Source organism: Balaenoptera ricei, chromosome 19, assembly GCF_028023285.1.
Source record: "Balaenoptera ricei isolate mBalRic1 chromosome 19, mBalRic1.hap2, whole genome shotgun sequence".
Classification (NCBI taxonomy): domain Eukaryota; kingdom Metazoa; phylum Chordata; class Mammalia; order Artiodactyla; family Balaenopteridae; genus Balaenoptera; species Balaenoptera ricei.
This window is the reverse complement of record NC_082657.1, coordinates 12,759,403-12,786,527: the sequence shown is the minus strand read 5'-3', so window position 1 is coordinate 12,786,527 and position 27,125 is coordinate 12,759,403. Positions and strand designations below refer to the sequence as shown.

The 27,125-nt window shown below is 59.1% G+C and overlaps 1 protein-coding gene across 5 annotated transcripts; it reads left to right on the top strand.

Moving 5' to 3' along the window:
• The first annotated feature begins 417 nt into the window (after positions 1–417).
• LTBP4 (latent transforming growth factor beta binding protein 4) lies at positions 418–27,125 on the top strand. Of its 5 annotated transcripts, XM_059905608.1 has the most exons (33): positions 418–581; positions 2,426–2,484; positions 2,642–2,780; positions 3,276–3,385; positions 8,196–8,387; positions 8,545–8,792; positions 8,869–8,971; positions 9,336–9,410; positions 9,500–9,622; positions 10,143–10,307; positions 11,142–11,291; positions 11,412–11,543; positions 12,181–12,312; positions 12,397–12,522; positions 13,294–13,419; positions 13,961–14,203; positions 14,681–14,806; positions 14,895–15,014; positions 15,874–16,002; positions 16,224–16,349; positions 16,641–16,763; positions 16,983–17,114; positions 18,174–18,305; positions 18,385–18,510; positions 19,893–20,039; positions 21,339–21,602; positions 21,893–21,964; positions 22,225–22,353; positions 22,561–22,707; positions 23,666–23,818; positions 24,718–25,098; positions 25,496–25,648; positions 26,723–27,125. In XM_059905608.1, the coding sequence occupies exons 1-33, from the start codon at positions 433–435 to the stop codon at positions 26,875–26,877; spliced, it is 4,887 nt and encodes a 1,628-aa protein (XP_059761591.1). In that variant the 5' UTR covers positions 418–432; the 3' UTR covers positions 26,878–27,125. The 5 variants fall into 5 exon arrangements, with proteins under 5 accessions (XP_059761591.1, XP_059761592.1, XP_059761593.1 ...); XM_059905609.1 differs by lacking the exon at positions 18,385–18,510; XM_059905610.1 differs by lacking the exons at positions 418–581; positions 2,426–2,484; positions 2,642–2,780; positions 3,276–3,385 and adding an exon at positions 4,561–4,838.

Genomic DNA, 27,125 nt, shown 5'->3' with positions numbered 1-27,125 from the left:
GAGCAAATTCTGATGGACTTCTCCCAGGACTGTGGGCGGAGGGATGAGGTCTTCCAGTGGGAATCTAGCTTAGGGGAGTCTGCCCACCGCCTGCGCATCGACTGGGAGGAGTCCCAGCAACTCCACACTTGAGGCCTCTCCTTTATAACAGGGTTCACTGAGCCAGTACCCCCGACAGCACTGAAAATTCCTGGTCCCCGAGCCCCATGCCCGGCACCTGTCTATTTAACCCCTCCCCTCTCGCCTCCTGATTGGTCGCGCGGGCAGCGCCCCCTGGCGGAACCGGGCTCTGATTGGAGGGAAGTTCGCAGCCTGAGACTGCGACTGTGGAGAAAATGAGTCGGCCTCGGGCGGGGGCGGGAGGCGGGGCCGCGCCAAGACTGACCCGCTGGACAGACTGGCCGCCTGGAGCGCGACTCCACGCCGGACACGATGCGGCTGCCTGGCCCCAGCGGCCGCCGCCCCCTCCTGCTGGTGCTGCTGCTGGCTCTCCTTGCAGCCGCCGCCGCCGCCGCCTCCGCCGCCGGCCCCAGCCCCATCCAGGCCGTCGAGGTTGCGGTGATCCCGGGCCGCCCGGCCGGGTAAGCCCCGCTGCGGCCCCCTCGTCCTTGTGCCGCCTCTACCCAATAAGTCTGGAGGTCTAGGAAGACCAGGACTTTCGGATTTAGGGAAATATGAACCCACTGCTTCGTGATAAGGATGAAGAACCAGAGCTCTTGAATTTATTAGGGCCCTCTATTTTGTAGGGGTTAGAATCCGAGGTGTACTGAGATTTTGAGGGGAGGGATTCCCCTCCCGTGTGGTAGAGACGGATGTGGCTCCAGGGAATTCTAGAGTTTGTTTGGAGAAGGGTCCCAGTTTATATGGGGATGGGGCTTTGAGTTCTCCTAAGATGATAGATGGGTGGGGCCGAGCTGGGATGGGGTCCCCCAAACTAACTGGGTGCTTAAGGAGGAAGAGTATGGGAGGTTATCAGGGCACTTTAAGGGGGAGTTGACATGTCCTGGTTATCTGGGGAGCGGGGAGGCCTGAACTAATTAAGAGACGTTTTCCTAATGAGTGAGGAAGACGTGGAGTTTTGGGTTGATGGTGGAGGGGCTTGTGGAAATGTGTGCGGAGATGGGGGGCCCTCAGATTTCATGAGGGTTGGGGGGGTGCTTTAGTTTCCTAGAATAAGCGGATTCCAAGCTTGAATGAGGTACCAGTGATTTCGCGGCAAGAAATCCAGAATTTCCTATAGATTTAGGGGGTTATAGCCACTCTTCCTGTCTACGGGTGACGAGATCGAAGGAAACAGTCTGCCCAGTACCCCCCCACCCCCCACCCCCACCCCCGCCCTGCGGCCCAGCGCTCCGTTACAAAGGCCCCGGGCTCAGCTCCCGCCTCGGTCTCTGCGAATGCGTTTAGTAACCCGAGCCGCGCCGGGGGCGGGGCTGGGAAGGGGTTAACCCGGAGAAAAGGCGGGAGGGATGACTGCAGGATCGGGGGTCGGAAGGCTCCCACCCGGGCGGCCTCCTCCCCTACTGGGCCCCACCCATCTAAAAAGAGTCCATACGCCCGACGTCCCCTTCACAGCATCCCCCCGCTGCCCCTCTCTCCCGGCCGGCCCGCGCGGCCTCGTCCCTCGTCCCCCTTAGCCTGGGGATAATGGATTTGTCTGGGGGGCCCCTTGGTTGCGACGCACTTGCGCCCAAGCTGAGGGCTCCGCCAGCCAGAATCTGAGACCCTCCCGGCGCGGAGATTCCTCCAAGAACGACTCCTTCCTCCTGGTCAGGCGGGAAACTGAGACCCATAGACCAGGAGACTCTGGCTCCAGGACACACAACGTGGAAGGGCAGGAAGGGGCTAGAACTCAGGCCTCGGGATTCCCAGTACTGGGCTGTGGCTCCTGTATCCCCCTCCACCTCTGCACCCTGCTGGACCCATAGTCAAAGGCGGACCTCCCTCCCCAGCCGTTGAGGCCTGTGGAGTGGCGCCATCTGCCGGCCAACCGCGGGATGACGGCTGAGTCCAGGACAGGGAAGTGCGGGGAGGGCGGGGTTCTAGATTCCCAGATCGGGCTTGGAAGTGCGCTTAGAAATCCTCTTTAAGTCTTTTGTTTTTTTTTAAATCATTTTTTAAAAAAAATCATTTTTAAAAGACTTTTAAATGTCTTTTCCAATAATACCTTACCTCAAACACTTCAGAAGAAAAATAAACGTGAGGTTGCTGTGACCTTCATCCCTGGAGAGCTTAAACCCGTTTGCCTCCTATTGTACAGATGGGGAAACTGAGGCATCGAGCACAGTGCCTCAGATTGGTCACACATCAATCTCGAGCACCTTCAAACCTTATCTTGGCTTTCCCTCCCCTATCCCTCATTGCCTTCCTTTGGGGAGTTCTACAGTGCTAGGGCCCTGAGTGACTTCCATCCCTCTATTTATAGTGTTGCTGCTTGTCGCTGCTGCCCAGGCCGATCGCCCAGGAGGAGCCGCTGCTTCAGAGGTGGGTTCTTGTAGGCAAGGTATAGGTAGGAGGGGAAAGGTGGTAGGAGCAGAGGAGCTGGGGGCTCCCTTCCTCACCCCTCATCCCAGCTGGAGAGCTGGATGAGAGAGGAACTCAGTCGCCTCCTTTTCCACTTAGTCCCTGGCTGTCTCTGAAGCCTCCTGCAGGGTCCAGAGCTGTCGGCCTGAAAAGTGTGCAGGCCCTCAGTGGTGCCTGACTCCAGTGCCCCCAGGGCTGTCAAGCCCCAGCCCCAGCGTGAGGAGGAAACAGGTGTCCCTTAACTGGCAGCCACTGACGTGAGTGTGCAACCCTCCCCTACTAGATGCTCCCAACTCTGCCACCATTTCTGGCACATCTTTCTCTCTGCTCCCTGGGTCTCCTCTCCCTTGCTCTCTGTTTCTATCAACTTGTGTCTCTGTTTCTGTTTCTCCTTTTCTCGCCAATCGCTGTCTCTGGGTCTTTCCGTTTCTATCTCTCTATCTCTGTCTCCATGTTCCTCTCTCTCTATTTGTTCTTTCTGTCTGTCTCTTTCTCTCATAGTTACCTGTCTCTTTGCCTCTGTGTCTCTCTTCCCTCTCTCCCTTCCTCATCTCTGTTTCTCCCACTGACTTTGTTTCTTCCAAGCCTCCAACGAATGTTCAAGGCCTGGTCCCCATAAAGAGATGGGTGGGGGTCGCAGAGCCTCCACTGGGAGACCTCCTGGTGTGGGAAGTCTCTTCCAGTTGCGGGGAGGGGAGGGGGGGGTCAGCCGAACCGCGGTGACAGCTCCTTCTCTGCCCCCTCCCACCCAGGCTGCAGGAAGCCCGAGCTCTGCTGAGGCGACGGCGGCTCCGCGGGCCGGGGGCCCGGGCATTGCTGAGAAGGAGGCCCCCACAGCGCGCCCCTGCCGGCCAGTCCCGGGGTAAGAACATCCGCCCTTCCTCCGCCGGGGGGCGGGGGGTTCCGGGCCAGATAAAGCCGTCTGGTTCCCACGGTCCAGCTGCCGCCTAGCCGCCCCCCATTGTAGCTCAGCACCCCTCCCCAGGACGCAGCCCCCTCTAGGGACCCCGGCGTCCGGCAGCGAGAGGTGAGTCCGGGACAGGAGCAGACGCTGGCCAGAGGCGCTGACCCGCGGGGGTGGGGCCGGGAAGCCAAGCGTCCGGGCTCCCCACTGCCGGCCGAAGAGGGGGGCGCTGTCCCGGCAGAGAAAGCGGCCGAACTAGCCCAGACAACAAAAGCGATTGTGCCGGTTGGCGCCTGCCTGGTTACCGAATGCCCAAAACTGCGGGGCGGCTAGGGGCCAAAGGCCTCCCACTACTTTCCCGACCGTCCTCCTGCCTTCCTCCCGCTCCGGCTCTCGCCCCCGGGGCTAGCACACCCCCTAGTCTCAACCACCCTCAAAAGTCCCCCTCCTGCTGTGGCCTTCAGCCCAGATGTGTCCCCTCCTCCCTAAAGTCTTCCAGATGTGGGCCTCCGGCCAGATGTGAAGACCCCCGCCCACAGTCTCAATCCACCGTTTCCCCTAATCCATTCTGACTTCTACCAGGTGTGAGGGTCCTGGTTAGATGTGACTGCGTCCTCAAATGTGCCCCTCCAGCGTTCTGCCCACCATCCAAACCCCCAATTCCTTCATGTGCCCAGGTGCACCGACCCTTCTCCTCTCCCCCAGATGTGCCACCTGGCTGCCCAGATGTGCCATGGCAGCCGCCTACCCAGATGAAGCTCCTTTTTCTGTGACTAAGGCAGAGACAGCCTTTAGCCTCCTCCCCAAGTGCGGCCCCCACTACTCTTTCCTCTTTATGGATTCAGCCCTGTCTGGGGGGGAAACGGGCCCGCCCCCACCTGTTCCCTTCCCCGCCGCTCCCCTGCGGGCCCCATTCACTTGTTGGTGCGAGTCGGGGGCAGAGGGGGCGCCCCCCTCCCCCCTGCGAGTCTAGCGCCCAGCCTGCGCGCCTCTGGCTGCGCGCCCGGCCCCACGCGCCCCCGCGCGGCCGCCGGGGAGGGAGTGGTGGGGAGGGGGGGGCCTGAGCGGGGGCGCGGCCGCCCTCCCCCGCGGGCGGGCGGGCGCGGCCGGGCCCCTCGGGCGGGCTGGGGCGGCGGCGCGGCGGAGCGCGGCGCTGCAGCCATGGCGGGCGGCGCGCGGCTGCTCTGGGTGTCGCTATTGGTGCTGCTGGCGCTGCTCCGGCCGCAGCCCGGGCTGGGTCGGCCCCGAGAGCGCCTCCGCGTGCGCTTCACCCCGGCCGTGTGCGGCCTGAGCTGCGTCCATGGGCCCACCGGCCCCCGCTGCACCCCGACCTGCGCGCCCCGCAACGCCACCAGCGTGGACAGCGGCGCGCCCGGCGGGGCGGCCCCGGGGGGCCCCGGCTTCCGCGCCTGTGAGTGCGGGGTGGTGGTCCCGAGGGAGGGCTTCCCCGGGTGGAGGAGGATCCCCGGGGATGGGGGAGACAGTCCCCAGGGCGCGGGAGCCCAGATTCCTTGCGCAGTAGTGCTGGGGAATCCCTGGCTTATTTAAGGAAGAGAGCCTCAAATTCCTGGCTTTTGGGGTTGGGTCCTGAGGGTCTTGATTTCGCAAGCAATGAGGGTTCTCAGGGACCTGTGATGTCGCATATGAGGGGATTGGGGGCTGACTTCTGTGCCTTTGAGTCAACGTGGGGAATACCAGAATTGAGGGGCTTGGGGTCTTGGGGGAAAGGGGTCCGAATTCTGTGACTGTGAGTAAGGGGTCCCCAGAGTCCAAGGGAGAAATCCAGGGCCATGGGGGGTTTTCCACTTTCTGCTTCTTTGGGTGGGAGGGATTAGGAAAGTCTAGGATGGGAGTGCCTGTGAGGAGGGGGATTGGGGTGTGGAAAGTTGATCCTGAGAGCTGAGAGGGAAAGAGTTCGTAGAAGGAGGGTCTCTGCAGGACCCTGAGTTGCAAGGGTCGCACGTGGAAGAGCAATCCAGGCTGGAGGCCTAGGGGAAAAGGCGCCCCCTGGGGGCAGAGGGGACAGGAGGCGTGTGCACACCAGGCTCCCCTAGATATGGAGAGCCCTTGGTGGGGGGGTGGGCCACCTGTTGGCCCCAGGGTATGGTGGTGGGTGGGCTCTCAGGGTCTGGGCCTACCTGCCCCCAGCCCCGGAGGCCCTCTGGAGTGGGGAGTGGGGGCCCCTGGCGCCGGAGAACTCGCCCAGCCTGGCCCCCAGCCAACCCAGCCCTGGCCGGCGTGAGCTCATCTCCCGCCTGAGCCCCCGCCCGCTGCCACTCCCTCTCTCCTCCCCTTCCTCCCTCCTTCCCTCACTCCCTCCCGGCCCAGCCTCAACGGGCCTGTGCCAGGAGCCTTGCCCAGGCGGGTGCCAAGCCCCTGGAGGCACAAGGAGGGGTCTGTGAAGGGGGCTGACCTCAGGAGGACCTCGATGTCCTCAGCCCCTCATCCCTCCAAGGGTGTGGGACATGGAGTTGCCTGTGCCCATCTAGCGGCCCGCCCTTGGTGTGGAGGCCCTCAGGGTGCTGGGCGGGGGGCCTACATTCTGGATGATAGAAGACAGACAAGTGTCTTTGGAGGTTAGGAAATGCCCCCAGACTTAGCTGGATTACCACCCGCAACCCCCAACAGAGACCCTTCCTATTTTGGAATCTTGATTCCTAGTTAAGCCTCTCCTAGGCCTGCCACTTAATTAAGGGCTCCTATTAGAGCACCCTGGAGTCCTGGCCTGACTCCTCTAACTAGGGGAGCCCAGAGTCTCTGCCCTCACGCCCTAAGCCCCTCTGCACCGCTATCAACAGACTCCGGAGACCAGCCCCTCCAGTGAAATTCCCTCACATTCTTCTGATGTAATCTCCCCAGACTGTGCCCCTCACCAGAGAACTCTAGTTTTGTCCCTCAGCTATTCCTCCCCACATCCAGGGAAACCCTGGATTACAGATTCTATACAGTGATAACTCTGCTCCCTAGCCGAATTTTCTTCCCACAAAAGGCTCCTATTTTCTTCTGTTTCCAAGTGATCCCCGATTCCTGTCTATCCAAGTCCTTCCCTTCCAGCTGACTCCCTCCCCGGGAACTGCTGATCCATCTGTCTTCAGAGAAACCCAGAGTTGGTCTTGATCAGTGATCCTCCCAAGAGGACTACAGATACTGTGTTCCCCCCAAGCAGCCATCAATCAAAACGACTTGGGTACCTAATCCCTTAGCTGAGAGGGGAGGGGGGATTCCACAGTATCTTACAGTCCTCCCAGACAATTGAGGCTCTCTTGGGCTGGGGACTCCCAAGAATCCCACTTCTCCATCTAAACCTTGTTCTCAGCACCCTCCAATTGGCCATTCCCTAGAAGACACTAGAGTCCTGTTTTTAGGTAACTCTCCCCAAAAGGACTTAAGGGATTCCTTCTGTTGAAGGGTGCCTCCGTTTCCTCTGGGATAGGCTCCCTTTCTGTTCCAGAAACCTCCAGTGGTCTTTGAACCCCAGAGTGCTGCCTTCTAACTAATCTCCTCCCAGGAGTGCAGTCTCTTTACCCTTATAAACTGAGGGGGCTCCCTCTATGCTTTCCTCTCTCCAGTGTGTGGCTCAGGATCCCAGACACGCCTTCCTGGACGGCCCCGGCCTCCTGCCCCCTTCCTGCCCTCCGCACAGCTGTCTCCAGCTGTTCTCGGCAGCCCCTGGGGAGAAAGGGAGGGGGTGCCCTCGCAGGATACGTCCGGCCTCCTTTGGCTCAGCGGGCCCGGGGCTCCCCAAGGGTCCGGAATGAGGAGCCGCCGCCCTGCCCCCGCCGCACCCCTCTTTGTTTACCCCGCCGCACAGCTGGTAGTGCCCCGCCCAGAGATGGCCTGAGGCCCAGCGAGGGCGCGCCTAGGGGAGAGCAGGCGCGTTCCCGCTGGCCCCGCCCCGGGGCTACTGGAGGCGGGAAGTCAGACCTAGAACTGGAGAGCCGGAGCCAAGGGGAGGTGGGAGGAGACAAAGCGCGGGGGGCGGGGGGTGGCTAGGACGTCCAGATAGCCGGGAGGTGGGGTGAGAGGAGCGTGAGCGACTGAGCCAGGGCAAATTAACTTGAGGAAAGGAAGGTGGGTGGGGCTAAAGGCAGCAGGTTAGACGCCTTGATAGGCGGGGTTTACAATCCCTCGGGTAGAAGAAGGTGATGTGGGCAGGGTGCGTAGAAGGGGAGGGGGGGAAACCGCACAGCCTGTGGGCGGAGCTTGAACGTAGTGGACCCTGCCGGACGGGGTGTGAGCGTGCCTAGAATGGTAAGGAGACGGAGTTGCGAGCAAGGGGTAGTGCCAGGGAGTGGCAAAATGTGGGTTTCGTCAATGGAAGTGACCAGCGCTGGGCCTGAGGGGCTGAACAGTAAGAGAAGGGCGGCGCTAAATGCGAAGGCAAGAGCTAGAGTGGGCGGGGCTGAGCCTACGGGCGGGTACAACGCTGTCTGGGCGGGGCTGGTACGCCATGCACTCGGCCAGAAAGTGGGACTCGAGAGGGAGGGCGGGGTGAAATGAAAGTGAAGAAGGAGCTGGAGGGCGTGGTGAGTGGACCCAGTGGGCGGAGCTATACCATCAAGGGCTGTACAACTGGACCCAGCCAATGCAAGTGGCCAGGGTTAGGGGGGAGATGACTCAAGACAGCTCATGGCGGAACAACTTTGAATTGAGTGATACCTTTGAGGGTGTAGTTACAACGTTAGGGACTGAGCTCGTTTGAGTGCGCTCGTCCCAGGGGGGCTACAAGGAGGGTTGCCGGCCCTGAGTGTCCTCGCTCTCCCCCTAGTCCTGTGTCCCTTGATCTGTCACAACGGAGGTGTGTGCGTGAAGCCTGACCGCTGCCTCTGTCCCCCGGACTTCGCTGGCAAGTTCTGCCAGTTGCACTCATCGGGCGCCCGACCCCCGGCCCCGGCCATGCCAGGCTTCACCCGCTCTGTGTACACCATGCCACTGGCCAACCACCGTGACGATGAGCATGGTGAGGAAAGTGCGGCCGGAGTCCCCTCCGCCCCCTCTGTCCACCACCTCGCCGTTCCTCTGACTCCCATCTTTCCTACCTTCTCTTAAGTACCCTTCTCCAGCGCGCCCTTTCCCCCATTCCTACTCCCACTTTGCCCCGCCGTGCCTCTCTCCAGGCGTGGCGTCTATGGTGAGCGTCCACGTAGAGCACCCGCAGGAGGCGTCGGTGGTGGTGCACCAGGTGGAGCGTGTGTCCGGCCCTTGGGAGGAGGCGGACGCCGAGGCAGTGGCGCGGGCGGCGGCGGCGGCTCGCGCGGAGGCGGCAGCGCCCTACACGGTGCTGGCACAGAGCGCGCCGCGCGAGGACGGCTACTCGGACGCCTCGGGCTTCGGTTACTGCTTTCGGGAGCTGCGCGGAGGCGAAGTGAGAGGAGGCCGGTTGGGAGGGGCCCGGAGCGTGCCACCGCGCGGGGGCGCGCTCACCCTACACTTCCCCACAGTGTGCGTCCCCGCTGCCCGGGCTCCGGACGCAGGAGGTCTGCTGCAGAGGGGCCGGCTTGGCCTGGGGCGTTCACGACTGTCAGTCGTGCTCGGAGCTCCTGGGTAAGCCCCAGGATGTCCCCGAGGTGCTCGGAGCTGGGGAGGAGTGAGAACCCCGCTGCTTCTCGTACTCTGCCCATAGATATACCCTTACACAAATTCTAGCCATGCCTACCCGTTGTGGGGATCATTTCCAGTCTAGACCTATCCATACCGTCTGGGACCACCCACCCCACTTTCTGACTTTGGCTACCCTGTTCTCACTCGGCCTTTGTGCCATAGGCCTACTCATGCAGATCGCCAACCTAAGGCTGACCTTGCACTCAAACCACACTCAACACCTTTTAGTTCTTCCCACCCCATTTTCGTCCCCGCCCACTCCATCTCGCTCCGCGCGCCCCGGACCAACCCTCTCCTCTCTCTACAGGAAACTCCGACCAAGTGGGCGTCCCAGATGGACCGTGTCCAGCTGGCTTTGAAAGGGTTAATGGGTCCTGCGAAGGTGAGCTGGGGCAGGCGTGGGAGGAGCTTGGGACGGGGCTGGCAGGGAGCTTGCCCCTGACGCCACTGGAACAACCCCCTCCCTCGCAGATGTGGATGAATGCGAGACTGGGGGGCGTTGCCAGCACGGGGAGTGTGCGAACACGCATGGCGGATACACCTGCGTGTGCCCCGACGGCTTTCTGCTTGACTCGTCCCGCAGCAGCTGCATCTGTGAGTCGCTGGGGCCTGAAGTTGGTCCCATGTCCACCCTACCCTCATGCCAGAACATCCCTGGGTCTAATTCCCTTAGACCACACTCCCTCCAGATGCTCCCAGACCCCAGGTCCCCCCAGTCATTCTTAGATCCCCCTCAGAACGTCTCAGACTCTCATTCACCCTCAGACTCCCTGAACCTTCTTCTGCTCCTCTAAGAACCCCTCAAACCTTTTGGATTAGGATCCCCAGACTTTCATCAGCTCCTCTCAAGCCCCCAAATTTCCTCCTGTCTCTCGACCACCAGACCTTCTTCAGATCCTGAGATCCTTCCCAGATTCTCTCACTCTCTCCTCAAGCCCCAAACCATTTTCAGACCTCCCAGACCCCTCAACTCTTCCTCAGACTCTCTCAGAGCTTTCCCAAATGCCCCTCACACCCACCAAACCCTCCCTGGGACCATTCCCCTACCTCCCAGATCCCCTAGTCCCACTACACTCCCAACCCCGCCCTGAAGAATTTCCTCCCCCACCCCCAGCCCAACACGTGATCTCAGAGGCCAAGGGACCCTGCTTCCGCGTGCTCCGCGACGGCGGCTGCTCGCTGCCCATTCTACGCAACATCACCAAACAGATCTGCTGCTGCAGCCGCGTAGGCAAAGCCTGGGGCCGGGGTTGCCAGCTCTGCCCACCCTTTGGCTCAGGTGAGCGCCTCCTGCCCGCCTTTCTCTAGACTTGACACAAACAGCCCCCATTCTAGGCTCTGCCCCCAGCCCCTCCAACCAGGTTGGGCCCTAGCCTTGGCCACGCACCCAGCATCTGAGACAGCCTATCTTCAGAATGGACTCCACCCTGGCTTGCACATGACCTTGAAGTTAGGCTGTGTCTGCCGAGTGTCACCCCCAGCCTCGACCTCCCCTAGCCCTTGAGATAGGCTGCCTGCCCAACCTTGTCCCCAGGCTCTGGCCACCTCCCCAGCTTCTGAGACACTGCCTTCAACCTAGGTTCCGCCTTGGGCCCCGCCCCAGACACGCCCCTCCCGGAGACACCTCCCAGGCAATCTTGCTTCTTCATGAAACCAGACCCCACAATGGACCTGACTGTTTCCTGGCCTTCAACCCCGTCCCTGTAGACACCAAACCAGACCCTGCCCTCAACTCCGGTCCCTGCCATCCTCCCAAAGAGGGAAAAACATCCTTGGTCCCACCTTTAGCCTCTGAGATGTCCCATTCTTTGGCCACTGGGGCCTGAAGCTGGTCCCATGTCCACCCTACCCTCATGCCAGAACATCCCTAGGTCTAATTCCCTTAGACTACACTCCCCCCAGATGCTCCCAGACCCCAGGTCCCCCCAGTCACTCTTAGACCCCATTTCAGCATCCAACCCAAACCCCTAACACACTCCCAGGCTAAGCCCTACTCACGGTCAAGGCCAGACCCTAGCCCCCCCTTTTCTCTCTACTTCACCCCCTTTCCCTCTCATTCCCCCCTACTCTCTTGCCCTCTCTCTGCCCATCTTCTTCCCTTTCCTGTGTCCAGAGGGTTTTCGGGAGATCTGCCCAGCTGGCCCTGGCTACCATTACTCGGCCTCCGACCTCCGCTACAACACCAGACCCCTGGGCCAGGAACCACCCCGAGTGTCCCTCAGCCAGCCCCGTGCCCCATCCTCCACCTCTCGGCCACGCACAGGTGAGCTGGTTTCTGGAGGAGGGTGAGCCGGTTTCTGGAGGAGGGAGTGTTGTCTCCAAGGGGAGATGAGTAGGGACACCCAAACCCAGGTCTCCACTGTTGATAGCCCTTCTTTACCAGGCTTTCTGCCCACTCATCGCCCAGAACCCCGGCCTGAGACACGGCTAGAACCCCGGCCAGAGCCCCGTCCGGGCCCTGAGCTTCCCCTGCCCAGCACCCCTGCCTGGACTGGTCCGGAGATCCCTGAATCAGGTGCGGTAGAGGGAGTCAGCGGCATTGATGTGGGTATTACAGGCAGGAGTTCCGGGTGGGGGGTGGGGGGCTCCAAAGTGAAGATTCTACAATAGAACAAATAAGGATGTTACAGCCAGAGGAGTTAAGGAATGGGTGGGAAAAGATAAAGGTTTGAAGGGTGGGGTGGTGGTTACATCAGGAGCTGGAGTCAGGCGAGCCTGGGTGCAAGTTCTGTGTCAATTGGGAAGGTCAGTTTAACCTCCCTGAGGCTCAGTTTCTTCATCTATAAAATGCGGATCATTGTGAGGATTCAGCAAGCTGCCTCTGAAGTATCTGGCACATAGTAAATGCTCAGTTAACGTGAGACAAATAATTATTTTTCACGGAGGACACTAAGAACATATCTCAGGCAGAAGACTGGGGAGCAAAATATTAAAAAATGAAGACTTTGGAGTGGCATTATGGGAGGATTCAGGCAGAGGATCTGATGGGAATGTCCCATGATAAAGGAGAGGGACATCAGAGGGGGAAGACTGGGCTTGAGGGGGAACATCCAGGAGGATGTTTTAAGCAGAGGATCTGAGGGAATTGTACTGGGATGAAAGGGACAGAAGATTCATAGATGGGGGAACCCTGGCTCACTGGACCCCCGCAGGTCCCTCTGCAGGCGAGTGTCAACGCAATCCCCAGGTCTGTGGCCCGGGACGCTGCATTCCCCGGCCCAGTGGCTACACCTGCGCGTGCGACTCCGGTTTCCGGCTCAGCCCGCAGGGCATGCGCTGCATTGGTGAGCCAGGCCGAGGGGGAGGAGGGAGGCGGGGCGGGCGGCTCTACCCTGTCACCTCCTGACCAGACCCCTCCGTACCCTCAGACGTGGACGAATGTCGCCGCATTCCCACGCCTTGTGCTCCCGGGCGCTGCGAGAACACGCCAGGCAGCTTCCGTTGCGTGTGCGGGCCGGGCTTCCGAGCTGGCCCGCGGGGTGCGGAGTGTCTGGGTGAGAAATCCAGGCCCCACCCCAGCTGGGGTCTCGCTCCAGCTCTCCCTCTGGAGCAGTTCCCGCCCTCGCACCCTTCCCCACGTCCCTTCAGGCCAACTACTGCCTTGGCCTGGCCCCTGACCCCGTCTCCAGACCAGCTCCCGCTCTCACTTCGGCCCCACCACTGCCTCTTTCCGGCGCAGCCGGCCCTTCCCGTCGGGGCCGGTCCCTGCCGTACTATACTGTCCGGCCTCTCTCCTTGACTGGGTCCCGGCTCCGCCCCTCCCTTGGCCCCGCCCCTTCAATATTCCAGACTAGCTCCTGCCCTCTCCAAGGCCCCTCCCCTGTCCCACAACTGCTGCAACCTATCTCCTCACCATGACTCCTGATTTCCACCCTGCCACACCAGTGCCCCGTCCCCAAACCACCCCTTCCCTCGCTCCTGCCTTCCCTTTGTTCGGTCCCCAAAGCCGTTCTTCCCGCCCTTGCCCTCCCCAGGCCCTGCCCTCCCCAAATTGCCCCCCTCACGGTTCCCCTCTCTGCCTCTGCCCAAGCTGGGTCCCCAACTCTTGTTCTGTCCTCCCCACTGAAGCTCCGCCTTAGCCTTAAACCTAGCCCCTCCGAGCCCCTCTACCGCCCCTGGCTCCTGCCTCGGCCTGGCCCTGGCCGAAGCTTGACTCCGCCCCTGCCGTCCCCGCTTCCCCGCCTCCCCGCCTCCCCAGGCCTTCTGGGGGAGGCGAGGAGGCGGAGTGTCTGCCCCAGTCCCAGCCACGCGGTTTGTGCCCGCAGACGTGGACGAGTGCCACCGCGTGCCGCCACCCTGTGACCGTGGGCGCTGCGAGAACACGCCAGGCAGCTTCCTGTGCGTGTGCCCCGCTGGGTACCAGGCTGCGCCCCACGGAGCCAGCTGCCAGGGTGAGGGATTGGGCATGTAGGGGGAAGGGTAGAGCGGCAGTGGTGAGGGATGGAGATACCCAGCCAATGAGGCAGAGGGAGGCTGATTGATGGGAGAAAGAGGCCAGGCTCTGAGAACCAGACATGCAGCCTGTTGGGGATGGAGAGGCCAAGTGTTGGAAAACAGAAAGGCTGAGTCATGGAGGATGGAGAAGCAGAGGGATGGGGGATGGAGACGTCATTAATGGGGGAAGGGGTAGAGTTATGGAGGACAGAGTTTAAGGAGGCCCACTGATATGGACTAGAAAGACAGAGTTCTAGGAAGCAGACAAGCAGCTTAATATGGACTGAGGAAGTAGAGGGCTGGAGGATGGAGTTAGAATGATGACGGATAAGGTGGCAGAGTGATGGAAGGTGGAGAGCAGAACCATGAGGACAGGGTGGCAGGATGATGGAGGGTGGAAGGTCAGAGCGACGGAAGTCAGGGAGGTAGAATAGAGCATGGGGGGGGGGGCGGAAGGGGCATAAAGGAGGTATGACCTGGGTCCCTTGCTCTGAGCAGATGTGGATGAATGCATCCAGAGCCCCGGCCTGTGTGGCCGAGGGGTCTGTGAGAACCTGCCTGGTTCTTTCCACTGTGTGTGCCCGGCTGGCTTCCGGGGCTCAGCGTGTGAAGAGGATGTGGATGAGTGTGCCCAGGAGCCACCACCCTGTGGGCCAGGCCGTTGTGACAACACAGCAGGCTCCTTTCACTGTGCCTGCCCTGCTGGCTTCCGCTCCCGTGGGCCGGGGGCCCCCTGCCAAGGTGAGGGTGCTGAGTCCAAAGCCACTTCACCCCCATCTGCTGTAGGGACTGGAGACAGGTTTGGGAGACAGAGAGGCAGAGCAATGAGGCTCAGTGAAGGAGGACAGGGACAGAGGCCTGGAGGTATTGAGGGGGTGGCGAGGGTCTGGCTCCAGCGTCTTCTCCCCTTTCTCCAAATATGAGGGTGCTCTCCATTCCTCCTCATTTTTTGGATGATACTCTTGTGCTTCTTGGAACCCTGAGGAAGGGACAACTCTGAGTCAGGGAAGGCAACATGCAGGAGGTGGTGCCTTAGCCGCATCCTGGCAGCTGGAGAGACCATTAATGGGGAAACAACGAAAGGGTCTGTCCTTCTGGGAGGAGGAAGCAGCCTGAACAAAGTCCAGGACGCTTCCTCCAGAGTAGAATGTTGGGGTGGGTGGTGATGGCAATGGGTCCAGGCCCCTTCCTCAGCCCCACTGGTCTCCTCTGCCCCAGATGTGGATGAGTGTGCCCGTAGCCCCCCGCCCTGCACCTATGGCCGGTGTGAGAACACAGAAGGCAGCTTCCAGTGCGTCTGCCCCACGGGCTTCCAACCCAGTGCTGCCGGCTCTGAGTGCGAGGGTGAGGCCGGGGAGGGAGGGAGGAGTGTGGATGGGTGAGGGGGGCGTTGGGCCACTCCTCCAAAGCCACCCTCTCCTCTGCTCCCCAGATGTGGATGAGTGTGAGAACCACCTGGCATGTCCTGGGCAGGAGTGTGTGAACTCACCTGGCTCCTTCCAGTGCAGGGCCTGTCCTGCTGGTCACCACCTGCACCATGGCCGATGTACTGGTGAGATCAGGCCCTGGGTGTGACCTTGGACCTGCCTCATGCCTCCTGACCCAGATCATGACCCCTGACCTGGCCTACAACCTTCTAACCTGGATCTCAGTCCCCTTACCTGGACCACAACCCCCAGAGCCTGACTGCAATTCTTGACCTAGACTATGAACCCCTGATCAGACTGCAGTTCCTGATTTGGACCACGACCCTTGGCCCTGAGTGTGACTTCTGACTCTGTGACCAATGAACCCTCACCTTGACTGTGACATTTGACCTTAACCATGAACCCTGCTGATAACCCCTGACCTCAGCCCTGATAGCAGTTGTGACCCCCCTGATGCTGCCTGTCCTCTGACCCTATATGTGACCTGTGACCCCTAAACTTGACTGTGACATTTGACCGAAACATAACTACTGACCACAACCCTGACTACAACCCGTGACTCTGTGTGATGCTTGATCCTGCCTCTTTCACCGCCCCTGCCCCTTCTCAGAGCACCTTCCCTGGGGCTTGATTGTGTCCATGATCCTGGACCCTGACCCCTGACTAGAGACTCTGGCCCCTGACCAGAATGCCACCTAATTATCCTGGTTTATAATACCTGACCCCTTACCCTAATTAATGTCTGACCCCTGTCTCAGTCCAGAGTCCCTTCACCTGACCCCAGGATCCTGGCATAGGGAGTTCCCAGAAACCCAGACTCAAGGACCCCCAACCCCAGTCTCCCCTACCCACTTCTGCCATGAAGCCTTCACCTCATATCCAACCCAAGACACTTCCCATCACCTTCTTCAGACCCCTCTCCCCCAAGGGGATCCATCAGTGTGTTCCTAGACAGAACCCCTTCTGAAATCCCCATTCCCACAGATGTGGACGAATGCCGTTCGGGCGCCTCCTGCGGCCCCCACGGCCACTGCACTAACACTGAAGGCTCCTTCCGCTGCACCTGCGCGCCAGGCTACCGGGCACCACCTGGTCGGCCCGGGCCCTGCGCAGGTGGGCTGGGCGGGGAAAAGGCTGGACAGCCTGGGAGTGGGACTTGGCTTCCTGGGTAAAGCCTGGTGGGGAGGTGGGAGCTGGACTAAGGGACTGCAGGTGGAATTTAGAAACCGGCCATCGGGGTGTGGCTTGGGGGACAGGGTTGCTCCTTTGTAGGCGGGGCTTGGGTCTCGGGGGCGGGTCTGGTAACCCCGCAGCCCTATCTCTGGGTACCCTAGACGTGAACGAGTGCCTGGAGGGCGACTTTTGCTTCCCCAACGGCGAGTGCCTCAACACCGACGGCTCCTTTGCCTGTACTTGTGCTCCCGGTTACCGGCCCGGACCTCGCGGAGCTTCTTGCCTCGGTCCGTACCCAGGCTGGGCCTGGATCGGGAAAGGGTGGGGAAAGGGAGGGGCGAAGTTGGGAGACGAAAGGGGAAAGGGCGGAGTCTGGATAAATTGGGCAGTGAATGGAAAGGATGGAGCCAAACCCGGCGGAGAGGTGGGGCTTGCAGGGAAGGGAGGAGCCTAAGGCAGGTGGGGAAGGCGTTAAGGTCTTGGAGCTGGAGGGGCGGGGAAAGGGCGGTGGAGGGGCGTGGCTTGGAATGTTAAGCAAAGAAGGAGATCCGCCTGCGGTTTCCGACACTGTCCCGCAGACGTGGACGAATGCAGCGAGGAGGACCTCTGCCAGAGCGGCATCTGTACCAACACCGACGGCTCTTTCGAGTGCGTCTGTCCTCCAGGACACCGCGCTGGCCCAGACCTCGCCTCCTGCCTCGGTGAGAGGCCTCGCCTCTGCCTGGTCCCTCTCCCCTCTGCCTCCTGGTCTCCCCCATTTGTCTCCCCCCTCTGCCTCTCCTCTGCTGCTTTCTCTCTTTCCCTTTCCTGCGACTCCCGCCTCCCTCTTCTGACTCTCCTCTCCCCTCCTTGACTCCCCCACCTTTTTTCCTTTCCCTCCCTTCCTCCCCCATCTGACTGCCCTGCCTCCCCCCCCTCAGACGTGGACGAATGTCGGGAGCGGGGCCCGGCCTTGTGCGGGTCCCAGCGCTGTGAGAATTCCCCCGGCTCCTACCGCTGTGTCCGCGACTGCGACCCTGGCTACCACGCAGGCCCTGAGGGCACCTGTGACGGTGAGACCACTGCCCCACCCCACGAAGTGTCGCAGAAGCCGGCTCCAGGCCTCACGGACTTGGGGGGAGGGGAGGGAAAGGGCTCCCAACCAATGTACTTAACTCTCTCCTAATCGTGGTGGAAACAAGCCACCAGCGTGTCTTTATATTTTTTTGTAGAGAGGAGGCAGGAGGATAGGGGAAGACACTCCTGTCAGGAAACAGGCCAAGCCTCGCTTCCAGAAGCAGCCCAGAGTTGGGGGCGGGGGGGGGGGGCGGGATGGTGTGTGGGTCAGCATTTTGTGGAACAGATGAAATGACTGCGGACTGCCTTGGGCTCTTGGGTTGCCAGACCCCCGATTCGTGGAAACCTAGTTTCATGGGACCGCATTCATTAATTCCACAAGAAGTCATTAAGCACCTACTGTGTGCAACACTGGCAGTAGAACAGGCAATGAGTCAAACAGAATCCCTGTCCTCACGGAGCTGACGTTCTAGGGGGAGAGACAGACAATAAATATGTAAATATGAACTCGATTCATTCAGCAAACAATTTGGGGGCACCTACTGTGTATCAGGCACCGTTCTACACCCTGGGGATACAATGAGGAACAAGGCAGGCACAAATCCTTGCCGACGTGGAGTTTGCATTCTAGGGAGGTGACAGTTGGCATACCAATAACTACATGGATATAAGAAGTTTAAGAAGGAAAGTAAAGCAGGATACATGGACAGAGGTGACAGGGCAGTAGGGGTAGGGGCGCTAGGAGGGCTTGACCTAGACCCTGGAGTGAAGCAAGGGAGGGAGCCACGCAGATGGCTGAGGGAAGAGTGTTCCTGACAGAGGGAACAGCAAGTGCAAAGGCCCTGAGGCGGGACCATGTTTAGGCTATTTGAGAAATGGTAACGAGGCCTTAAGAGGTATCAATGCTTGCTTGTTGATTTTTCGAAGCTCAGACTCCTAGAGTACCAGAGTCAGAGACTTCTCAGTCATGGGAACGGGAAGCAGCACCAGGAACCTGTGAATCCAGGCCTGTGACTCCCCTCTCCTTCCCCCATCCCCTCCCCACTCTTTTGCAGACATGGATGAGTGCCAGGAATATGGCCCAGGGATTTGTGGAGCCCAGCGCTGTGAGAATACCCCTGGCTCCTACCGCTGCACACCGGCCTGTGACCCTGGCTACCAGCCCACGCCAGGGGGCGGATGCCAGGGTGGGTGTCCCTGGGGCAATGGGTGAGATGTGGAGGGGATAGAAGGTCTAGCAATGGCCTGACTGTCTGGTGGTTGCAGATGTGGACGAATGCCGGAACCGGTCCTTCTGCGGGGCCCATGCCATGTGCCAGAACCTGCCTGGTTCCTTCCAGTGCCTCTGTGACCAGGGCTACGAGGGGGCGCGGGACGGGCGTCACTGCGTGGGTACGGGGCTCCAGGGGGTGGGCGGGGCCAGAGGGTGGGGAAGAGGTTGTCAGGCCCTGCTTCTCTCCATAGATCTGAATGCATGTAAACTTTAGGGGTATGGAATTTAGACCTTGGAATATAAGATCATCTTCATGTCACTCAGGAACCCCTATTTATCCAGATTTTATCTGGGGCATGCTTTAAAAATGCATGCATAAAGTAGTAAAAGTGCACTAATTTTTTTTTTTTTTGGCCGCACTGCTCGGCATGCGGGATCTTAGTTCCCGACCAGGGATCAAACCCGCACCCCCTGCGGTGGAAGCGCAGAGTCTTAACCGCTGCTGGACTGCCAGGGAAGTTCCAAAACTGCACTAATCTTAATTGTACATAAGCATCCTTTACTTTTTTCCCAACATTTTACTAGGAATTTTTTGGTTTTTTTTTTTTTTTTTTGCCGTGCCCCGCGGCTTGTGGGATCTTAGTTCCTGACCAGGGATTGAACCCGGGCCACGGCAGTGAAAGCGCCATGGAAATCCCACGGACCGCCAGGGAAATCCCAAGGAAAATTTCTAAACATACAGAAAGTTAAAAGGCCTGTAGAATGAACATCAGCATACCCATGATCTATATTCTATTATTATCATTTGGTTATGCTTGTTTCCTCACATATCTTTCCATTAATCCACAAAATATTTTGGATAGAATTTTAAAATTAAATTGCAGGCTTCAATATACTTCCCCCCAAATTCTTCTGTGCATAATGCATGTCATTAACCAGAGTTCAATTTGTGTTTACGGATATTTTTATTTGAGGTTCAATTTACATACGGTGCAATGCATGAGTCTTAATTATACATTCACTTAGTTTTGACAAATGCAAACACAACAGGCTTCATTTGTTTAAAGGGCATTAAACTGAAGTTCTGGGAAATATTTGAACTTCAGGCATACGTGGATCCAGGAATTGTAACAAGGCTAGCTGTCTCCCAGCTCTGCTATCCTCTAATGCATTTATTTTCAGGCCGATTCTCTTTTCACAATGACAAAAGTGGCCCTAGCACCTCTGGTTGACATCCTTAGCTTGACATCCCTGGCTACAGAGGGAGGCTCTTCCTCCGTATTTCTAGAAAGAGTCCCAGGACTGGCTTTGATCGGCCCAGCTTGGTCACTGCCTGTCTCTGAATCAGAGAAATGCAGCAATCTGCTTGGCCTGCTCAAAACATAGGTTGGAGGAGCAGAGCGCTCCCAAGGGAAATTCAGGGTTTGTCACCAGAAGATAAGCAGATGATGGGATCTGGGCCATTAAAATACTCATACTCAAAGCCCAGACTTTTAGACTTATGGAATTCCAGAAGTTTACAACCATTGACTCCCTCTTCCCTGTTGTCTCCTGTTCACAGATGTGAATGAATGTGAAACGCTACAGGGTGTGTGTGGAGCTGCCCTGTGTGAGAATGTGGAAGGCTCCTTCCTCTGTGTCTGCCCCAACAGCCCTGAGGAGTTTGACCCCATGACTGGGCGCTGTGTTCCCCCTCGGACGTCTGCTGGTGAGACTGAGATCAATGTCTACTTAACTGACGGCTGCCGGCCCCGCAAAAATATAATGGGATCTAACCATTCCTGATGTGGACAGCTGCCATCAGTTAGATGCTGTTGTTTTAAACAACAGAAACCTTCAGAACACATGAGTTAACCTGGGTGTGGGACTCAGTGTCAGGAGAAGTAGATCCTGGTTCTGACTTTACCAGATTCCTTCATTCAGCAGATGTTCACTGAGTTTAGGCCCTTTTCTGGGCCCTGAGGACACAGCAGTGACCAGGAGAGACCACCCTGTCTTCAAGGGGCTCACAATCCAGTGGGGGCAGATAGCAATATAACCTGACGGTAACAACCCAGAGGAATCAGGACTGGGATGGACGAGGCACAGGCCAGAGCAAACAAGCCTATGATGGGAAAGGCTAGGGCATGGTGGGAATCCAGAAGAGGTGCCTCCCCAGCCTTGAAGGAGAGTTAGGGAGGGCTTCCTGTAGGAGGGGATGTCTGAACTGAGAGTAGTAGGATGAGTAGAAATAAGCCAAGCCAAGTGGATGAGGGAGGGCATTCTGGGCAGAGGATACAGCAAGGGCAAAGGCCTGGCAAGGCAAGAGAGGACCTGACATGTTTGAGGGACTGAAATAAGTTCAGGGTGACATGCTCTACAGAGCAAGGGAAGGGGTGGGGAGAAGTGAGGCTACAGAAGGAGTCAGGCACCAGACCACCCTGACTTATTACCATGGTCAGGAGGTTGGACTTTTCTTGAGGGCACTCTGGCACCATGGAAAGGTTTTGAGCGGGAGAGGGGTATGATCAGATTTTGGAACTTCCTCTGGCTGCCATGTGAAGGTGGATTGGAGTGGGGCTGGGACCTGAGCAGAGAGGGCAGGGCTGGACCAAGGCAAGGGCCATGGGAGGGGAGGAGAGGGCAGGTGGGAGAGGGGCTCAAGAGGCCAAAGTGGACAGGCTGTGGGGCTGTCTGGGTCAGGGAGAGGTGTCCAGGCCTAGGTCTAGATTTGGGTATGAAGATTCTGAGACCAGATTGGGACACGTTGGATGTGAAGCCCCAGGGAGGCCTCCAAGAGGCCAGGGAAATCCCCTCTTCTCCTACCTGAATTGCAGCTTGGATGATGGGCCGGACGCTTGGGAGAGTGAGATGGGGAGGCAAGAGGTACAGAAATTAGAGGAGGTGAGAATGGGAGAGAGATGATGACAGATGCTGAGAGGTGTGGAGTCGGTTCTGCCACATGGGGGCCTCAGTTTCCCCATCCATAACACAGGGGCTGGAGGCTCAGCCCACACTCTCTCCTCAGGCACGTTCCCGGGCCCGCAGCCCCACGTACCCGCCAGCCCCAGTCTGCCAGCCAGGCTCCCACCACCCCCGTCCCGCCGGCCCAGCCCACCTAGGCAGGGCCCTGTGGGCAGCGGGCGCCGGGAGTGCTACTTTGACACGGCAGCTCCGGATGCATGTGACAACATCCTGGCTCGGAACGTGACGTGGCAGGAGTGCTGCTGCACTGTGGGTGAGGGCTGGGGCAGCGGCTGCCGCATCCAGCAGTGCCCAAGCACCGAGACAGGTGGGCATGGGCCGCTGGGTGGACACAGGGCCGAGGGTTTGGGTAGCAATAGGTGGACGTGGGACTGGGACAAAGGGCCACATTTGGACAAGGGAGCGAGGTGCTGGTATTGCATGGGCAAGAGTGAGCTGCCAGCCAGGTGGGCGCGAGTCTGAGAGGTGGATACAAACAGGCACAGGGGCTGAAGACTTGGGCAGTGAAGGGTGGGCACTGAGGCAAGTGGGCACAGGCAGGCCCAAGGCAGGGGCTGGGGCACGGGTGTCTGGGCTCAGCCTTGTCTCTGTGTGCAGCTGAGTACCAGTCATTGTGCCCCCACGGCCGGGGCTACCTGGCGCCCAGCGGAGACCCGAGCCTCCGGAGAGGTAAGGCCCGCCCACCCTCAGCCCCCAGGTCCAGCTCTGTCTCACACCATCTCTGTTTTCTTTATCTCTGTCTCTCCCCCTCCCACCCTTATCTTCTGTATCTCTCCCTCTGGGTCTCTCTTGCCATCTCTTTCTCTTCCCTGATCACACCCCGCAGCTACACCACCCCCCATCCAGCCCACCCCACAACCTGGCCTGCCTCCCCCCATCCCCCCGTCTCTCTTGGTGGGGGGGTGTGCCTCTGACCATCCTTCCCGCAGACGTGGACGAGTGCCAGCTCTTCCGAGACCAGGTGTGCAAGAGCGGCGTGTGCGTGAACACGGCCCCAGGCTACTCATGTTATTGCAGCAATGGCTACTACTATCATGCCCAGCGCCTGGAGTGCATCGGTAGGAACCACACCTCCACCGGCACTCACACCCCCGCCTGGGACTCTCCCCAAGCCTTGGCCACTCCAGCGCCTCTCTGGAATGTGACCAGCACCAGCAGGAAGTCCTTCCTGGAGTCTAGACTCCATCTATCCCACCGTCAATGCACCGGGGAAATGGGAAAGGGGAGAGGGCTGCTTCTTGATCACTTCCTCCGTGCCTCCCTAGATAACGACGAGTGCGCGGACGAGGAGCCGGCCTGTGAGGGCGGCAGCTGCGTCAATACCATAGGCTCTTATCACTGCACGTGCGAGCCCCCACTTGTGCTGGACGGCTCGGGGCGCCGCTGCGTCTCCAACGAGAGCCAGAGCCTCGGTAACCCCTCCCCCGCCCCGCCCCGCCGGTTAGCCCCGCCCCAGTCTCTCCCACGCAGTCCAGCCCCTCATTACCCCCACTCAGCCTCACGCCCCGCACCCGGGCCGCGCCCCTTCACGCCCCATTTAGCTTCCGGTCTCGGTGTTTGACTCTCGGAACAAGAGGCCAGCGGGCCTGGTTAAAGGCGAAGGTTGTAGAGGAGCCTCCCTGCCACTTACTGGCCCTGCGTACACGTGCACGTTCCTTATCGCCTCTTGGATCCCAACTTCCTTTCTGCACATTGTGTGGATTGGCAATAGCCCCTACTTTATAGGGTGGCTCTGAGGAATTTTATTTTTAAGAACAGAATGGGACCTGGTCTTACTAAGTGCTAAAAGTGTGCTATTATTTCCCTGTGGGTCTCTGTCTCTTTGCACCTCTCTGTGGGTTTGTCTTTAGGCCTTTCTCTGAATTTCTGACACTCTCTGCCTCTGTCTTTGCTTTTAGGTCTGTTTCTCTCTGCATCTTTGCTTTCCTGTGTTTCTTTGAGTCTCTGACTCTTTCGATGTGTTTGTGTTTATTTCTTTGGGTCCTCTCTCTCTTTTTGCCCACTGACCCAAAGTCTCTTCTCCTCCCAATTCCTTTTCCTACAACGTCCTCCCACATCCTGAGACTTTATTCAACAATGCTCAGAGAGGAAAAGCAACTGCCCTGGGGTCACAGAGCCCTGCAGCAGCCAGTCTTGGATAGAATCCTCCTCTCAGACCCTATCACCCTCCTATATGATAGCCTTGTGCCAGACCAAGCCCCATACTCATCTGGAGTTACCTCAGAGGACTTCTAGGAGTCAGATCACAGCTGCTGAGGAGGATTTGGTGACAGGCAGAGGATGGCTGGGCTGCTCCAGTAGGGAGGAGATTGAGCATTTGGGAGGACTTGAGTGTCTTCCCGCCTTGATGCATGCTGTCTCTGCCCTCAGACGACAATCTGGGAGTGTGCTGGCAGGAAGTGGGGGCTGACCTCGTGTGCAGTCGCCCTCGGCTGGATCGCCAGGCCACCTACACAGAGTGCTGCTGCCTCTATGGCGAGGCCTGGGGCATGGACTGTGCCCTCTGCCCAGCGCAGGACTCAGGTACTGCCACCTGCCTGGGCCACACTCCGAGACTCTGCCCCTCAGGCTCCAAATCCAGGTCCTCAGACTCCTAGTCTTAGACCCCAAGGTCTCCCAAAACTTGGTCCCTCAGACCCCTATGTCCCAGTGCATTCCTAAATCTTAGACCCCAAGTCATAACCCAAAGACCTCCAAGCCTCAACCACAGAAACCCCAAAGCCTGACTCAGCAGGTCTCATAGCTCCAGTCCCAAAAGGTCCTAAGGTCTGATCTCTCAGACCTTCAACTCCTGGTCTCTAGAAGCCCAAGACAGCCCATGAGACCCCTCCCCCAAATCCTGGACCTTTAGACCTCCAATACCAGCTGCTCAGATCCTGCCATCCTGGCTCACAGACTCTGGTCATAGCTCGCAAACCTCCAAGTCCCAGTGGCTTGGATACCCACATCCAGGTGCCTCAGAAGCCAACACACAGCTCCAGAGATCTCCATGCCTTGGCTCTAAAAAGCCCTGAGTCTCCCAATTCTCAGCCCTTGGGAAACCAGTGCCAGTCCTAGGCCCTTGCTCCTCTGACTTCCAGGTCCCATGGTTCAGATCCCCTCCCATGCATCCTGACCCGTCAGGCCCCTGGTACTTCCCAGTCCTGGTCCCTAAAACACCTCCATCCCATTTTTGTAGGCCCCTAGCCCCAGATCTCATGGGCCCCCAAATTCCAGCACTTGGACCCTGATTTCTAGCTGCAGTCCTCAGTACTCCTGATCCCAAGCCTGCAATCCCAGTCTCCTCCTTTGAAGCCCCTCTAATGCCTCAGCCCACGGCCCTCCCCACCTTCTCCTTCGGGCTTCTCTTCCCCGAGGGGGGACATGAATGACGCGTGCCGAGGAAGCAAGGGCTGATTGTTAGGCTTGGCTCCTGTTCGCAGATGACTTTGAGGCCCTGTGCAATGTGCTGCGCCCCCCCGCCTATGGACCCCCGCGGCCAGGTGGCTTTGGACTCCCCTACGAGTATGGCCCAGACCTAGGTTCACCTTACCAGGGCCTTCCGTATGGGCCTGAGTTGTACCTGCCACCCGTCCTACCCTATGACCCCTACCCACCGCCACCTGGGCCCTTCGCGCGCCGGGAGGCCCCCTACGGGACGCCACCCTTCGACATGCCCGACTTCGAGGACGATGGTGGCCCCTACGGTGAATCCGAGGCTCCTGCTCCACCGGGGCCCGGCTCCCGCTGGCGCTATCGGTCCCGCGACACCCGTGGCTCCGTCTCAGAGCCTGAGGAGTCGCCTGAAGGTGGAAGCTATGCTGGTGAGTACTGTGCCCCGAGTGATGGGGACTAAGATGAGAAGCCAGGTGTGCAGAGAGATGGAGATGGGGAAGGGAGGAAAGGCGGGGGGAGGAGGAGAGACAGAGACAGAAACGAAGAGAAGCCGGGGGAGAGACAGGCTCAGAGAGATGGGAAAACGGAGATACTGTCGGAGAGAGCGACAGAGAGCAGGGATGAAGAGGAACAGAGATATCCCTGTAGACCTACCTAGAAAGCGATGAGGACAGAAGGAAAGCTAGAGAGAGCAGAGCGACGTAAACATCCTGGCCTCACAGCGCCCCCCAGAGCCCTGGAGCGGGATGGGCAGTTTTAGAAGGGGACCCACCGAACCTGGGGCGCGGCCCCACCCGAACCCCGGAGTCCCCGCACTCTCCGCAGGCGCCCAGGCTGGGCCCTACGAAGGGCTGGAGGCGGAGGAGTGCGGGATCCTGGACGGCTGCGCCCACGGCCGATGTGTGCGTGTCCCCGAGGGCTTCACCTGCGACTGCTTCGACGGCTACCGCCTGGACATGACCCGCATGGCCTGCGTCGGTGAGGGTTGGGCCGGGGCCAGCATGGAGGTTGGGTACAAGAGAGGGTGGAAGCCTTTACTAGGGGTGGGTAATCAGGGACGTCAAAGAGACCGGCCAGCTCCAGTGGGGAGCAGGAAGTAATTTTTGCTCAGGGATGGGGCTTGCCTGAAGGACAGGTCAGGCTGGGAGGAAAGCAGAGCTTGACCACAGCACCGTGGCTGAGCTTGAAGCAGGATGGAAGGATAGGATCCTGCAGGCGTGATTTCTAAGAACTCCCAGGGCTTCCTTGGGCAGTTTGCTTGACCTCTTTGAAGAGCTTTCAGTCTTCCCATCGAATAGGAATTATATCTGCCTAGTTTAGGCAGTAGTAAAGCAGAGCGGTTACAATCAGGGACTCTGGGGGAGTTGGACAGACCTCGGGCTCAGTCCAGCAGCTTGCTGTGTGACCCCGGACAGGTCACTGTCCCTTGGTCAGTTTTTCTTATCTGAAAAATGAGTATAGTCGTAGAACCCATTTCATAGAGTCGTGAACATCAATTTACAATGACAGTGAGGCCTATGTGTAAAGCTCAGAGAAGAGAACTGAGTTCCTCAAAGTCTCACAGCCAAGAAATAGTAGGGGGCTGGGCACTCAGGGTCTCTGTGAGCTGGTCTGCGAACCCCCTGGGCAGAGTGTGGGCTTTTTGTGTGACATGGGGTAAGGGGCTTCCCCACGCTAGGCCTCAGTTTGCACAGTACCTACCTCACAGGGTTATTGGGAGGATAAAGTTAATACATGTAATATGCTTAAAACAATGTCTGGCACAGAGTAAGCACTTATTGTTGTTGATATCATCATTAGTATTGTTTTTCTAACAAAAACATAGTGTCCTAGGGGCTACCACACTCATCTCACAGAAAACAGAGCTGAGGCACAGAGAGGTTAAGTTACCTGCCCAGGCTCACACAGCCAACAGGTGGTAGTGGCTGGATTCCACTCCAGCGGGAGGCTCAGCATCCACACCCCTCTGCACCAGGAGCCTCAGGGGCCAGGGAGGTGGGCTCCTGGGTCCCCAGCTCTGAACAGCGCTCCTGGTATCGCCCCCCTCCCCAGACATCAACGAGTGTGACGAGGCCGAGGCGGCCGCCCAGCTCTGCGTCAACGCGCGCTGCGTCAACACGGATGGCTCGTTCCGCTGCATCTGCCGCCCAGGATTCGCACCCTCGCACGAGCCGCACCACTGCACGCCGGCCAGGCCCCGGGCCTGAGCCCCAGCAGCCCTGGAGCGCCCACTCCGCGCCTGCGCACGCGGAGTCCCTGCTGCACACGCCCTCCCTCCTGCTTGCGCGCATGCGCACAGGGATGCCGGACCCGGAGGAGAGGATGGTCGATGGGACAGACGGGGAGGAGGAGTACCCTTCCTACAGACGCCGCGGGCCCGGGCTTAGCCCATGGTCCCCTTCATATTACCGCTCCTTTTTATAAAAATGTTCAATTAAAAAACACCTATTTTGTA